This window comes from Daldinia decipiens, assembly GCF_022478715.1.
Source record: "Daldinia decipiens strain CBS 113046 unplaced genomic scaffold F4813scaffold_39, whole genome shotgun sequence".
NCBI lineage: Eukaryota > Fungi > Ascomycota > Sordariomycetes > Xylariales > Hypoxylaceae > Daldinia > Daldinia decipiens.
In genome coordinates, this window is record NW_026054582.1 from 223,042 (window position 1) to 238,499 (window position 15,458).

Sequence of the window (15,458 nt, forward strand, 5' to 3'; positions counted from 1 at the left end):
GATCAAGTTCTATATAGTATATTCATCCACCCTCCTTCTTCTGTTCTTATCGTAAGCTATGGCGGTTTCTAAATACAATATCTAATGCCCTCTAGCTTTAGATTTGTGGTGTTATTCATGATAACAACCAATTTACGGCGACGAGTAGTCTTCTTACCTCCTATACTCAGTTATGCACGTGCATAGGTAGTAAGAATCACGTCTCAAAGCCCGCTATAGTGAACGTATCTACGAGGAACTGGCAACGGCAATGCTCGTCTCTCATCTTCGTCAGCGGCACCGCTTTCTTCCGAGTCTGGTCCCCCAGCTCCTCCTTGACGCCCATAAGCCATTGACCGAAATAAGTCCACTCTAAGCTAGGAAACGCGGCGGCCCAGGCCTCAGTCTGCTTGAGCATCCGGTTACGATGAAGGACTTCCCACAATAAATACCCCCTCTCGAGGCTTTTTCCATTCAAGAGACGAGTCAGACGCCCCGGGGTTTCTTCAAGATCGAGTCTGGCTAACATGTCGGACATTTCGTCCTCTGTAAACGACTGGGTGACATAATATCTGCCGAAATTTTCGGAAGAGGAGAGAACTTCCCAGGGGTATGTATCGTTGTAGAGGGCAAGTCCCTTTAACTTCAGCTTGAAGAAGATATCGCGTAACTGGTCGTGATCAACCAGCCAACGACAATACGCTCCACCTTTGGTTCCTGCACCGAGGCTTAACTCCTCAAGAGACGCAAGACACGCAATTGCCGCCAGTGAGGCTACTGGCACGGAAACGGTATACTGATCCGATTGTCTATAGTCGCTTCCACCCCATGTCAAGGAAAGAGTCCTAAGATGCTCAAACCTTCCCGTAGAGAACAGCGGGATGACACACGCGTCAAGGTGCGCCGTTGCGTCACGCGCCTGCGCCTGTTCTGATACGTATAGCTTCTTTACCGTTTCGTGCCTTGCAATAAAACCCGCGATGAATTCCGCATATTCCTTGGATTCAGGGAGAGGCTGGACGACCAACGTCTCGAGATGCCAGGAAGTACCGCAATCGGCGAGAATATCTCGAAGCTCGAAATCAGGCTGTAGATGTATTGAGAGGTTCCTAAGAGGAGCGCTGAATAACGATGGAAGTATAGAACGAGGAGGACCCAAGCCACCGATCCTTAGAAAATGGAGATGAGGAAACGATACGGGCTTGTCGCTAGAGTGTTGTGGGATAAGCTTTCCGTTAATAGATTTATTTGTCAGAATCCAGGTTAGAGATTCAAGAGTAGGTGCACACGATCGAAGAAGTAAATCGAAAAACCGAGCCGGCGCAAGCTCGAAGTGTGTCTCCTCTTGCGATGGTTCTCGTGGCAGAAGCTCTAAACATAGAGAGATGACAAGGGAGCGTAATGGCCAAATAGACGGTATAGGAGGTTTCTCTAAAAATGTAACCATGGTTTGTCTCTCGATGGGCAGTCGTCTGAGCCATAGATGACGGGCCGGTGATTCCATTAGGTGTTTAAAAAAAGAAATTTCCATAGGATATGCATCATGCCAAACAACAACCTCAAGGTTGGGAAGAGCAGAGCAGATAACTCTTTGAACATCGGCACGTATCGACTTGTATTGTTGGTGAGCTTGCTCTTCACTCTGTGCCGAGCTTCCCCCTCTCATGAAGGAAATTACAAAGTCTGGGTATGAAGCCGTTGTGATCCTTCGCACGCAAGCTCCGATGGTTGGTCTTTGTTTACTATTATCCCTTCTAGATATACGCTCTTGGTCGAGCTTCGATACTAACTGCTGCCCTCGGGAGTTGGCGTAGTTGAAGTTGATATCGGCAAACTGGCTCGAACGAGCCAATTGTCTGCAGTCGCTATTGACTTGAGCTAAAGAGGCCAGAGTTGACTTGTCGCCAATTAATAGATTGACTATGTCAGTTAAAATACCGGATGGTAGTTGAAGTAGTCCGCTTTGAGATACTAATGGTTGGCCTTCCATGACACGATCTAGCACTAGAGCTCGTGCCATAACTTTCTCCCCGCCATAGTAACCTATTCTAAAGAAAGCCTCTGTAACTAAACTAGATCTCATCGTCAACTTAGTGATGCTGCGGTGGATAACCCTGGATGGTTTATAAGTCGAAATAAAGTACCTAGGACGACGAAGTCTAATCAGCTTACTTATACCTAAGGCATCAAGCTGTTGGGTACCTCGACTACAAGGCACGTTTACTGTGTAAATACCCAATCCATATGCATACAATTAGGTAAGCCGTAATCCCTCCGGCTCCGAGAGGTGAATTCTATGACTAGAAATGATCGTCATCATTATATTGTAGTATTTCTTATTTATTTTATATTCCACGTGGGGAGGTATATGGCATATAGATAATGTAGATAGACAAGCAAATAGATATAGGTATCGGTGGGTATCCTGCAGTGAATTTCCATAATAAAAAGACTCGACCATATATGACCCCAGTACAAACAATGCAACCCCGAGAAACTTGGGCCAGCCCTTGGGTATTAGCAACGCATTATGATAATTGAAGACACCATGCACGCCCGCTAAAACCAACCTACACCACCAGAGCATAAAGTGTAGTGTAGGCTCCGCTTAGCTACAAATCCTTCATTCTAGCTCGAACGGGATGGCTGGTTGTTTTTACCTCGCTTCGGTTTGTTTCGTTTCGTCTCTGCTTGCGTTGCTTTGTATTATTCATTTCATATTATTTCTCGTCCCCACTGATGATGTGACTGATGATGTGACTGATGATGTGTATGTGTACCTTGACACGCCGAGTCCGAGTTATTTTCAGTCCTCAACAGCCCACGGTAGATCTCTCTCCATCACCCGCACGCACGTTAGATAACTCGTCATGCCACTTGTGGCTATTGGTACGTTAAGGCTGCCACTGACACTAGCACTGCTTGGTGTAACGGCACCTCGTTCTAGCTCTAGCTCCAGCCCGCTGCCCATGAGCGGGCGTACGATCTCACGGGCGGCGCTCTTAAGTTCGTCAATACGCTTCTCGAACCGCCGAAGGTTGTCGCGTGAGTATAATTCGGGCGTCAACTTGAGAAAGCGTTTGCACTCGTCGTGGCCTAGATAGCCGGCACCTGCCGTAGAGCCTAGAGTACGATAAGTACGGCCTAAACTTGCGAGATTCGGCGCCATCGGTGCCGAGGCAATCACAGCTGTAGTGCGGGATGACGGCCCTCCATCACGGGATGAATGTCCTCGAGTATTTGGAGGAGCCAGCGGAGCCGGCGATGTGTTATCCGCGAGCCACTGACGAAAGAAAGACACAGCAAGCCAGTCGAGATACGACGTACCAGGCGTGATGCGCTCGCCACGAGAATTGGTAAGATTGAGGCGAAAGAGGCGACCCTCGATTCTCGATACTGTCTCTTCCAGCTCGTCAACTTTATCTTCGATGATATCGAGAACGATATCCGGAAATGACTGCCTAATACTCCGTTCCCCAGCCGGCCATTGTCCGACAACATGTATCAAGGCTTCTTGGAAGATAACCTTACTTCGGCTCAAGTACCCCAGGCGTAGATAGCTAACAGGATACTTGGCGATCTGTTTCCATAGCCTGCTTTGAAATTGTAGCAAGTGATGATCAACCCGTGGTCCTACAACAGCTAACGCGTCGTACTGATCCGCCAACGTAAGAAGCGATTTACACTGTACATATGCGTCGGCAATGTTTATGCCGTCTAGCAGCGGGGGATAGTTATAGAAAATGCGGAAGAGATTATCGTAATCCCGAAGTAGGTCGGCGTCGGCCTGAGAGAGAGACACATCTTGGTCTACCTTTGTCGGCACCAAGGATAGGCTTGCAACCGAACGAAAGAATGAATTCGTGGAATGCGTGTGCGAATGGCTTGCTTTGCGCGTGGTAGGAGTATCCGAGGTTGCGCTACCACCTCCAAAAAGGGAGCTGGACTGCGTAGAACCGGCAGTATTAAGGGTATTCGCCTCCTTTTGAACCAACATCGGTATATCATCCCCATCACTCCCGGGGTCCAATTCATATCGCCATCGTTTTCGTGGCACGGGAGAATTTACACGTGATCGCGCGACCTCATTTCCACTACTGCTAGCGCTATCTTCCCCAATCCTCGCAAGCTCTCTTGATGAGGCATCTGCTGGCGGCATAAGACTTGCTTTAGACCATTCCTGGCTGGTGCTCGCTTCGAAGAATCCCGAACATCTTGTTAAAGTATGTTTATGTAAGAGATACCTGTTCTCTTTCCCGCCGGCTTTTATAAAGATCTCGACATCGCCCGAATGACTAAACACAGGGAATTCGTTCTGTGGGATATAAGAGCTTCCGCCCGTGTGCGAGCGGTTATACCGCTTGCTCCGAGAAGACACATGGGGGCGGGAGGCGGTACGTGCCGAGACAACGGATGAGGGGCCGCGGAGGGTGAGAGGCTCGGATTGTGAGATCATGAAGACTGAAGATTACACGGTTTAAGAATGGACGTAGCGGGGATTTCGAATCAATGGTCTCTTCAGACCTGTCGATTTGGGGCCACTGTCCTGCCCAACCACAGGTGAGAACAGACTCGAATGCGAGTGCTATTCTTGCAGTTTGATAGGTAGCTTAATAGATCCGCGTGCTCGAAGTTAGATGGGAAAGGCGCAGCCGCTATGGCTTATTAAAATAGGTCGTCGAACGTTAGAGGCCAGCTATTTTTAATTGGTAATAAATAAAATAAATAAAACCCTTATAAAAAAGGCAAAAGCTTCCTCCCTTATAGCTCAATTAGATACCGAAAAAGTAGTAAAGTCTAGGCTGCGGTATTGAGAAAAGAATAAACTGTAGATTGCTAATTCTGTTGTTGCGAATTGTCCACAGCTTGAGGGAGCTGGATGGGGTAGAAAGCACGGGACAACATGCGCGGGTCCACTATCCTAGGAACATCACGAGCAGCAGATTGCCAAGTTCAGGTTGATGATTGACTGATAAGTTGTTGATTGATAGGTGTGGTAAGGACCCTGTGCGGCTGTGCAAGGATGCGCAAAGTAGTGTATGTGCTTCTCATGAGTTCGCCACGGCGGTCTGGAGTCTGGAGAATAAAATAGGTAATAAATAGGCGGCCTCTATCAACGGACCACGAGCAAAAAGTTTCTAGAAAATAAGAAGAAATTGATCGAGGTCGCGTCGCAGGTTGATATTTAGGTACCTTAGGGAGATAAATTCGATCGTACCTAATGCATATAAGCTTGTTCAGACGTCGCGCTTCCTTCTGCCGCGTCCTTGTTTATTGTATCACCCTGTCGAGGTTTGCTTTGCACGACACGGGCATGAAATTCCATTGCCTCGACACCAATGCGTGAGCCCAGAATGTGGTTCAAATCGGGAGTTAGATGCACCGCTCTTGGTTACCATCTGCCCTGACAAGCCTGACAGGCCTGATGGATGAAGAATGGACCCGGATGCAGCCATCGGTGGCCTATCGATAGGAGATTTAGTTAGCTTTGACCACTTAGAGCCAGTCGTTTGTTCGTCACCTCGACGACCTCGAAACCATGGGATCTTAATTCCTTAAAAGCGGAGGGAAGCGGAGGGGAGCTGGTCAGACTAAACTTGCTTGGATGAAATACGCCTTGCCAGATTTGGTAAGCTCGATAAAAACATATCGCATCCACGAATACATTTATTAATATGATGGCTTCAATTGTAGAAAAAAGAAGGGAGAAAAAATAAGAATGAAAACGAAAAGAAATAGTTAGGAATTATGGTTTAGGCAAGGGAGACGATTAGGTACTTTCGGGAATTGAGATGGAGGTCGAAGCAGTTCCTTCCACTGCTTCCATTACGCAGGTAGGTACGTACTTCGCATGCAATACCACATGCATGTACCTCTTTATCAGCATGTATGCAAAAACAGAGCAATCACAACCTGTATCCACCCTGCCATCTTACGCAAACGCTAATCGGAATCATTATGGATTCCATTGATTACGCCATATGTATTGATAAGCCCTTAAGTCAATATCTTAGGTTACTACTAGCCGCATATAGTATTGGCTTATGGCCGATGACGGACGGACCAAGTCTTCGCTGAAAACTTTTCGTTCTTCATAATCCAATACCAAACGCATTAATGTCGTATTAAGCTGAAGGTTGTAAATTCAACACATGTAAAAATAGATGCTCACAGAAAACCACAGGTTCTAACTCAAATTATCGACATTTATTCTCAGAACTAATATTCTACTCTATATAGCATATTGAATATAGCACACTCTAGTTGTAAGTCTGCTATGGTATTGGCTTGAATCCTAGAGATCCCACCTACAAATGTAACCCTGTTGTTGCCTAATTTACTCTTCCGCGATTTGCTCAGGCAGCATTTCAAGGACATACACTAGTATAGGAACTGCAACGACCCATACCAAGAGCTATATCACAATGACATGATTATCTTTTGAAGCAACTGAGTCATGAAGAAATCTATTGTACAAACTATGCATACAGGAGCTTGCTAGATGAATACTCTACGCCCCGTCAATTTTTGGTCCAAACCTCAGTTGGCTCGAATTCGTATAAGGGAAGCCGTTAAACCCGTTAATAGAAATATTAATTCGAACGCACCCAGTCCATACCTGTCAATTCCAAGTTACCTCTCGCCAAGCTACGCCGGCATTGTCCTACAACGAAAGCAATCAGTGACCTTCTCCTTTCAGCAGTTTAGCTCATGTCCATTTCAACATCAGCAGGGGCTATAGCGACTTGTGGGAATGTCGTAATCTCGACTGGTTTGGGTGATTCTGTAGCAACCATGGCCTCGGGCCCTTCGAAAGTTGGCGGTGACGTCTTTAGATTGACGAATGCTTGGTTTAAGTTTTTGCTGACGAGCTGACCCTGTCGCAGAGTTTCGGAGAATAGGAAGAAACCTTCTGTTGCCTCGACGAAATATGATTGAAGTCCTTTGCTTTCTAGCTGAATTTGAACGTTTGTGACGGGGAAATGGTTTTCGATATATCTCGCCCACCCGCGAGCGGCAGCTTGAATGTGCTCGCTCCCGCTAAGACGGCTCCACCCGATTCCGAGATGGAGTGTAAAATTGTCGATGATGGGCTGGCTGCTGGTATCGGCTGATAGACTAGGTGTGGCTTTAGCAGCATCGGCGTCGCGAACTGGGCTGGAACGACTGATCTGCGGCTCACTACCGGGAATCGCGATAGCGTTCATATCTAAACGTTGCGATTTGCTGCTTCTTAGAGATGGCCGTGTCTGCTGGTTGAGGGCACGAGCTTCTTCGTTCTTACGGATGTTATCCGTATTCACTTTTTCTTCGACCCAGGTACCAGATTGATTACCTGCTTCAGCCACGTACGAGGAAGGCGACTTGATGAGCGTCATACCTTCGCCGTATACCCAGCCATCCTCTGGCTCTTTGACGGGCTCGATGGTCTCCAGCTTAGCCTCTTCAACATCGAGATTGACGCCAGCCTCATCTCTGGATCGCTTACGACCTGCTGTTGAAGGGGTTGCGATTGAAGGCTGAGCCCAGGATGAAGAAGCAGCGAACGACTTAGCCCGGCTGAAAGGAGAGGTGTGATGCGAGAAGGAAGACATGCCGAACGCGCCTTGATGAGCAGCACTTGGTGACATAGTAAGAACTGGTGAGGAAGTACGTCCGAAAGAAGCCATTTTGGACTCTGTTAGCACTAGATGTTAGGTGAGATACGCAAAAGAAACAAGTTAGATTTCTGATTTCAGCTTGATAGTTTAAATCTGATGATCGTGTCGCGTGTCGGAAGGAGCGCAAGCTGATTTGCAGAGGATCGAGGCGGTTGTATCGAGGAGGAAAGGAGGGCTCCGAGATGATATACGACTGGATAATACGTGGTCTGATAATTATTGACGGCCTAGAGGGATCGGTATGCAGGTGGCCGTCGGCACGGTTGAGGATGGAAGGCTAGGAGGAAGTAGGTATATGGGTGAAAGGATCTCGAGGTATGAGCTTATGCTGCGAGATAAGAAGCTTTATGAGGATGTCTATGTATGTAATATAGTAGTGAGTGGTGTTAGAGATGAGTATGATATGTAGAAGATAAGGACAGGAAAGATGGGTGAGGATGGCTGGGTGGTGGAAGACTCTTGTAAGAAATAAGAAAGAGAGAGAAAAGAAACACTGGGTATATGTAGGGAAGTTGTATGTAGTAATAGTAGCAGCTTGCATGCGCATGGGATGAGATGGGGGAAAGACAAGGTAACAAGGATTGCTTGTGTTATGTATTAGTGCAGACTGCCCGGAAAGTTAGGACGGAAATCGGTTACACGGTAGGTAGGTAGCGTAGCAATGTAGGCAGGTAGGCAGGTGGACGAGGAAACAGAGAAAGAGGTATGTACATGTATGTAGGTAGGCTCCATAAGAGAACATTACCTTAGTACATACATGTATGAGGGTGTGGCCGCGGAAGCGTAAGAAAGAAGGTACAGAACAGAAGAAGGGCAAAACGGCACAAATTGGATTATCTTATTGGCCATGGAAGAGAAAAAGTACCTATAGCAGGGAAAGGCGCAGCACGGATACATCCATAGATAAGTGTGGATCCCGATTGGTGAGATGCAGCAACGGCTGCAGGTCAGTGCTTAGGGTGTACGTCAATTGTTAAAAGGGTGCTCAGACCACTGTGATGTCGAGAAGGATCGGACTGTCGGGGATGCAAGAGCAATTCGGTAAGGCAATGGCTAAGGGGTCTTTTGAAAGAGCTTATCTTGTTTGTGATTGGCCCAAGGTTGCTACGGTTTGATGCTGGTACCAAGCCTTAGCTTCTTGGCATCTGGGGCCGAAAAGTTCCCACAGCAACCTCATTTTTATTGGTTTAAAACAATTCCCCATCAGCCCCATACAAGTCTCGGTTAAGGGATAAAATTCTCCCACCGGTTATGTCCGTAGACCCCACATGAAAACAATCATGTTGATCGCGATTTGCTGCATCATATCTTGTTGAATGCCAAGCCCACGAAGTGATGTCGTATGTTAGGTAACAAGAGTCTAGGAAAAACTAATTAACCGACACTAATCCCATCTCCATCATGGAAGAGATATGTAAAAAGATAGGTTGCTACATAGTATGTAGAAGGATGGGAAAGAAAAAGGAATCGGCCGGGGATACGGATCTGCCGTCCGTTTGTTTCTCCTCTTCTTTGCAGGTTAGAAAACATCGTTGACGATGCTATTTCATATCCGGTTCTCCCCCCAACTATTTAGGTTCTCGTCTCAACTGTTCGCGTCATCCCTTTGTTGCATCTATGCATTAGGAGGTACTCATCCATACTCCTTATCAGACATTTTTTGGAACATGAGAGAACAGGGCCGGTAATAAGATGAATGCATTATTCTGCAATAACTCTACAGGTTCAACTATGACCAAATATACAACAAAGCAAGTCTCTAGCCGCGGTCGTGCATCACCTACATAGAATTAAAAACAGGTTTGATGATGATATGCTTGATAACCTGCTGTTTCTTCATGTGTACCTAACCATCTCGTCGGGTGTAGTAAAGCTTTGTTGACTGAGAGTGCTCACGAGTCGTTGACCCTTTAGGACGTATGATCTTCATCTAAAAATGTCCGTTCGTTCTTCTTATCAATCTTGTTCACCTTCTACTGGGCCTTCTTCCTGAAATATCGATGCCTCATAGAACAGCGTTGAGTCTTCGGTATTCTCTCGGCCGCTGTAGAGACCTCGGAATCCGGGTGTCTCCAGACCGGATAGACTGCTGGTGGTATCCCCCATTCCCCTCACGGTGTTGTACCTGTATGCCGGTCGAGAGGCTACCCGTGGAACAGGCGCAGTGTACGCTCCGTGAAGACGGCTTTGGTGGCGTGTTTCTGGGAGATTGAGTGGTGTCTGCGGCTGCGACGATGCTGGAAGAGAGTCGTTGTAAATTATAAACCCAAGTTCCGTCCCGCTTATTGGTTCTAGCTCATCCCTCCGCGCTGGAGAACCAGTCTCGGAGCTACTAGCGTGCGGCGATGGTGATGGGGACGGAGAACCACGCCCTGGAGAACGGACGATAGACTCTACAAATCTAACTGCTGAACTGACAAGTCGTCTCCTACTTGTAAGGGACTAGGATGGTAATATTAGTCAGTGCCTTTACGACCACGTGTTTTACTCACTAGGGAACCCGTCCGAACGTCAGTATGCGCCATCCGAAGAGAGGATCGTCTAGGGGGCGTTTCTGGTGGTTCCTGGCTGGAGCTGTCGCGGCGAGGCTTCACATGCATGCTGCTAGAGTTCTATCAACCGAGACCATTTAGCTCTGCTAATGTCTTCGAATATCGAATAATAGAAAAGGCTCACCGAGGGTAGTGATTGCGCATCTGATACGGCCCGTTTTTCTTTCGAGAATGGCGGAGGTAGCGTCGTTGGCAAGTTTCCCCAGGTTATAGGATGCGACAAGTTCGAGGAGCTTGGGGTACCACTTTGCGAGGAAGATGGTATACCCTGCGAGTTACTTTCAACAGAGTCGCCGCCGGGCTTTGGTGGTCGGGACGGGCATGCTAGAAGTTTAGAGCTTTCTTTAACGCTTGTGGTAGACGACCTCTTGGAGATGAGTTCTGGGGTTGATTGGTTTAAAACGTTATATTCCGTCTCGCTGCTCTTAGCTACAGGAATGGTTGTCTTGGTACGTATAGGCAATTTACCTAGAGTATCTTCTTTAACAAGATACTTCTTAAATCGAAGATGACGTTCAAACTCCTTAACCTCTGCTATGGTTAAGGAGAGTGTAGTTGGTGGTAGGCGTAACATATTGTCAGAGGATCATCACCAACCGGGGAATGGATGGGATATTGCCAAGTTGCGTGTGAGAATTAATTGGGCCAAGCTTTGCCTTGATATAATTACTCTGTGTGGTTGTTGTAATTGCTATAATTGTTAAAGTTGCCATAGCAGATATCCGAGACAAGAAGCTACGAGTTAAACGACTACCTATATTATCGTTATATATGCGCTTTACATGTATGCTGGCATCAATGGTCTTTCTTTAGCTGGGCATGAAGAAACAACTACACCGCAAAGTAATTCGAATAAAGTAACAACTTAACGTATACCGCGTTTATATGTTACAGGTATAATTAGTAGCTCGTTGATTGTAAATAGTTATGTATAGGTAAGCAACTGGGACGCGAATAGCTTTCTCTTGAACCAATTCATATGGGCTAGATTACAGTATCTAAGAGTAGTTACCTATACCAATTATTTTATAAGACGTGTAGTTACATGTATGTAGTAAGAAGAAGAAAATATAGGGTTTCCATCATCCCTAACCTCAACTTTAATACTTGTTCACTTTTCACTTTAATAGGTACTGTAGCACTACTTGGGTACCTGATCAAATAAAAATAGAAGCTGTCAGATTGCGTAAGCCTTGCGGGCACGAATGCGTAGAAAAATGTCAAATACTACCTACCAATCGTATTAAATGAGGATTTGGGTTTACTCGCACATGTCTAATAACTTAAATTAATAGGTGAACGTATTTGATTTCCGATCCTTCAACATGAGGTGGCAGCTTTAAAAGTTGAAGGTACATGTTACCTTCACAGATAACAAAGTTACGTGAAAACCTGCTAGGTGAGTTGCACCTTGTACGGTCTACGGCCTGTACGCTGTACAGCGTACCTGTAATGAAGATTACGAAGTGCCGCTAATGACATAGCCCAAGGGAAATATCCAATCCGCTATTAGCAGACACTAACGGTTTCCACACTTTCCCCCTCAGCATACGTGTACTTAGTAGTATTGTAGCAAAGTACCTTAGTCAGTACATGCGTGTAGAGTTCCACTAAGGTAGCAGGTGGCAGGTACGTACGGTACCTAACATATGGTACGTAGGTACGGATTCATATGTACAAGCCGCAAGCCGCAAGCCGCAAGTCCTTAGACATTGGACATTGGACACTGGACCTTGGATCTCCAGTTTGCTGCTCGACCTGCCACTTTTTTTATGAAATTAGTATCGACCAATCTGCCAATCTATCCGAACTACTTGACTACCTGCGTACCATCTGCGCGTTAGTATGCTCATCGCCCGTTCTTGTTTGGGCCCTTGTCCATGTGTCCATGCATGGCAACAATTGGATTGAGATTTGAATGTTCTGGTCGTGTTCTATCCACGCTGCTGCTGCTACACTGCTACACTGCTACACTGCTACGGCTACATTGCCGCGTTGAAAATTACACGCGGAACAGCAGAACGTACGTGCAGCAAGTAATTACAGACATCAGTCCAATTTCTCTACACCTATCCTACCCTATCGTATCCTACCTACCCATCCTACCCTATCCTATCCTATCCTATCCTATCCTTATCCTTTCCACCTCTATTTTCCCTCTTAACCCCTTACCCTACCGACTGGATATTTTCCGTCCCCGACCTGACATGACCTAATATTTTCGCCTTTAGAGGTGAGGCCGAGTCCCCTAAAGAACGCCGCATTCGAGGTAGCACATCTACCACTGCCGGTGGTCGGGTTTTATTAGAGGCTCGAGCAGGTACTGCTAAGTCTGAACTTCGGTTCCTTAGTGGTTAGTAGAACGAACTCCCAAAGAGAGAACAAACCTATATCCTAGGGACCACCGATGGTCTCATCTGTCGACGTTCTATCGATACGGACCGGCAGATAATTCGCCTCCCGTCGTCCTACTTTGATATCTGTCGTTTGATCATCCACCCCAAAATCGACCAGACTCGCCCCTAACAGCCTATCATCGACATATAGCTAATTTATCCATCGTCATTCCGGATTGCGGGAACAATGAATAACGATCTTAGTCTCTCGAGGGCTCTGGGTGGCCTACGCATTGCAAACCCAGACGATGCTACACCGGGCCCATCTCAAGAAGCCGACGAAGACGTCAATGTGCCCACGTCAAACCAAATCACTCCCGATACTCGTCCCTCTGAGTCCGACTCCTACACAGGACAGAGTAGACCTCAGACGGCAGAGATGTCAACCGTTATCTCCGGTATGACAGCTGATGCTCAGGGCCAAGCATCTGCATATGCACAAAATGGAGCATCACCATACGCGAACCCCTCTTCTTCCCGGCCTCCATCTGGACTATATAGTACTGCAACTGCAGTGGAACGGGATCAAGCTGCAAACTCTTACCATATCTTGAGAACAGAACCGTCTAGGACGCCTGTGTATTCGGGTAAGATCGACTCGAGAACGCCTTCGGAGTATGCGTCAAGTATCCCTTCCCGCGAACCGAGTTACCGGGAGCGACCATATAATCAGAACCGCCAGCTCCAAGCTGTAGCTGGGGGTGGTCCTTTGCCTCCTAGGAGGAGTTCGAAAGGCATGGGTGGTGGCTATGCTTCAATCCCCGGTGTCCCTACTGTTCCCGAACCTCGTGGTCTTGGGTTAGATATGCAGGTGTCCAATAGCAGCGAGGAGTGGAAAGACAGGGGAGCCGCTGTTTCGATACGGAAGGAAGTAGACTCTAATGGAAAAACTATCATGAGGCCAGTTAAAAAGGGCGTGCGAGACTTTGCCTTCGGCCGCATTCTAGGGGAGGGTTCCTATAGCACAGTATTTTTCGCTACGGATCGGCAGACTCTTAAAGAGTATGCCATAAAGGTTCTCGAGAAGAAGCATATTATCAAGGAGAGGAAGATAAAATACGTCAACATCGAAAAAGATACCCTCAACCGTCTCACCGAACATCCTGGTATCGTACGACTCTATTACACCTTCCAAGATGAAAATTCCTTGTATTACGTTTTGGATCTCTGCAATGGTGGTGAGCTCTTAGGTGTGTTGAAAAAGACAGGCACATTCGATGTAGAGTGTACGAGATTCTTTGGGGCCCAGATCCTAGATGCCATCGAATATATGCACTCGCGTGGCGTCATCCACAGGGATTTGAAGCCCGAGAATGTTCTCCTTGACGACCAACTACATGTCAAAATCACCGATTTTGGCACAGCTAGGCTATTGAGCGATCCGAGAGCACCGCAGGCTCCTCCTAGAATCGAAGATATGGGGACTAGCTCTAGGAGTAAAGATGAGGCCGACGATAACCGTGCAGCATCCTTCGTGGGTACTGCCGAATATGTCAGCCCTGAACTCCTCACCAACAAAAATGCATGCAAGGCGAGTGATTTATGGGCGTTTGGCTGCATTATCTATCAATTACTAGCTGGCCGACCACCGTTTAAAGCTGGATCGGAATATTTGACATTTCAAAAGATCGTCAACCTCGACTATGAATTCCCTGTAGGCTTTCCTCCTGCCGCGAGGGATTTGATTGAGCGTTGTCTAGTTCTAGATCCAGCAAGGCGCCTTACGATCGAACACATCAAAAACCACGAATTTTTCGAAGGTCAGCAGTTCGGTAAGGTCTTGTGGAAGACAAAGGCGCCGCGACTACGACCGTACGTTCCGCCGTCTCAGGAGCCCAAGATAATCCAGCTTAATGGATCACCCTCTAGCCAGCAGCCTTCGTCCCGACCTCCTACGACAGGGAATGGCCTCAACGGCCCTTCTCGCGCACCGGGGAGGATTATCACTGACATTCCGCCGCCATCGCAACTTGATATTGAGTGGTCACCTGTGTTGACAAGAACGAATGAGAGGATTTTGCGACTTGGCGACCTTATGGTCATGTCGTCGCCAATCCCGAACAGTCCACATAACAAAGGCGATGAGGGTCATAGGAAATTCTCTCGGTTCTTTGGTGGTAGCACGACGAAGAAGAGGCAACGGCTAGTCATGATCACTTCTAGTGGGAGGATCGTCTTGGCCCCGGCTGGCGGGGAAGAGAAAAAGACGAAATTGGAGATCTCGCTCTTGACGCCGGACTGCTCGTGGAAGAGCCAGGTGGACGCAAAGGGACAGACTGTGTGGTGTGTTGATTCGGTGAGTTTCCATGTTCCGATTTGTATATGTTTATACTTACAAGTGCTAGGCTGGCATTCATTATACCTTTGAAGATGTCAAGCCAGCTTCTTCACTAGAACCGCCTCGCCCCACAGCAGACGACTGGCTTGAGAGTTTACAGCAAGCTAGGGATTTTGCGATGTCCTCTAATCTTAGCCGTTCGTACACTAGCGACAACGCGTTTGGGGAGATGTCGTCGTCGATGTCTAGCCCAGCAAGTACTTTCGGTCCAGAAGGCTACAATATTAATGATAGGTCTCATCGCAATCACCTAAGCAAGAGCCAGGCAAGCCTAGAGGATGCAGCGAATGCGAAACGCAATCGATTTAGCAAACGGCAATCCAAGCAGGGTTTAGGCTCTGCTTTTTAGCAATAGCTGTACATTTTATAGCTTGGAAATACTTTCACGCTTGGCATTCGGTCATTGCGCGAACTCGGCTAACTATCCGTTAGGGCCTACCTAGTTTTCCCTTTCCTGGAGGCATTTCTCTTCTTTCATATGCGGCATGTTCTAGCGAGGCGTAGGCTTTGGTAGCTTTTGGTGATATTTGAA

The 15,458-nt window shown here is 47.2% G+C and overlaps 6 protein-coding genes across 6 annotated transcripts; 2 read left to right on the forward strand and 4 right to left on the reverse strand.

Annotated features, from left to right (window-relative positions):
• Positions 1-8: 8 nt before the first annotated feature.
• On the reverse strand, positions 9-2,242 carry F4813DRAFT_371774 (uncharacterized protein). Its single transcript, XM_049244657.1, has one exon. The coding sequence runs from the start codon at positions 2,060-2,062 to the stop codon at positions 197-199; it is 1,866 nt and encodes a 621-aa protein (XP_049096162.1). The 5' UTR covers positions 2,063-2,242; the 3' UTR covers positions 9-196.
• Positions 2,243-2,477: 235 nt separating this feature from the next.
• Positions 2,478-4,846, reverse strand: F4813DRAFT_216492 (uncharacterized protein). The gene has a single exon (XM_049239738.1). The coding sequence runs from the start codon at positions 4,433-4,435 to the stop codon at positions 2,786-2,788; it is 1,650 nt and encodes a 549-aa protein (XP_049096163.1). The 5' UTR covers positions 4,436-4,846; the 3' UTR covers positions 2,478-2,785.
• A 1,674-nt stretch (positions 4,847-6,520) lies between these two features.
• F4813DRAFT_216514 (uncharacterized protein) lies at positions 6,521-7,783 on the reverse strand. The gene has a single exon (XM_049239739.1). The coding sequence runs from the start codon at positions 7,647-7,649 to the stop codon at positions 6,684-6,686; it is 966 nt and encodes a 321-aa protein (XP_049096164.1). The 5' UTR covers positions 7,650-7,783; the 3' UTR covers positions 6,521-6,683.
• Positions 7,784-9,596: 1,813 nt separating this feature from the next.
• Positions 9,597-10,766, reverse strand: F4813DRAFT_392945 (uncharacterized protein; the record flags this gene model as incomplete). The annotated part of the gene is made up of 3 exons (XM_049247344.1): positions 9,597-10,082; positions 10,133-10,252; positions 10,317-10,766. 3 exons carry the CDS (start codon positions 10,764-10,766, stop codon positions 9,597-9,599), a joined length of 1,056 nt encoding a protein of 351 aa, XP_049096165.1.
• Positions 10,767-11,952: 1,186 nt separating this feature from the next.
• F4813DRAFT_216634 (uncharacterized protein) lies at positions 11,953-12,592 on the forward strand. The gene has a single exon (XM_049239741.1). It carries the CDS (start codon positions 12,073-12,075, stop codon positions 12,406-12,408), a length of 336 nt encoding a protein of 111 aa, XP_049096166.1. The 5' UTR covers positions 11,953-12,072; the 3' UTR covers positions 12,409-12,592.
• A 183-nt stretch (positions 12,593-12,775) lies between these two features.
• Positions 12,776-15,275, forward strand: F4813DRAFT_392946 (kinase-like protein; the record flags this gene model as incomplete). Its single annotated transcript, XM_049247345.1, has 2 exons — positions 12,776-14,884; positions 14,934-15,275. 2 exons carry the CDS (start codon positions 12,776-12,778, stop codon positions 15,273-15,275), a joined length of 2,451 nt encoding a protein of 816 aa, XP_049096167.1.
• Between the last annotated feature and the right edge of the window lie 183 nt (positions 15,276-15,458).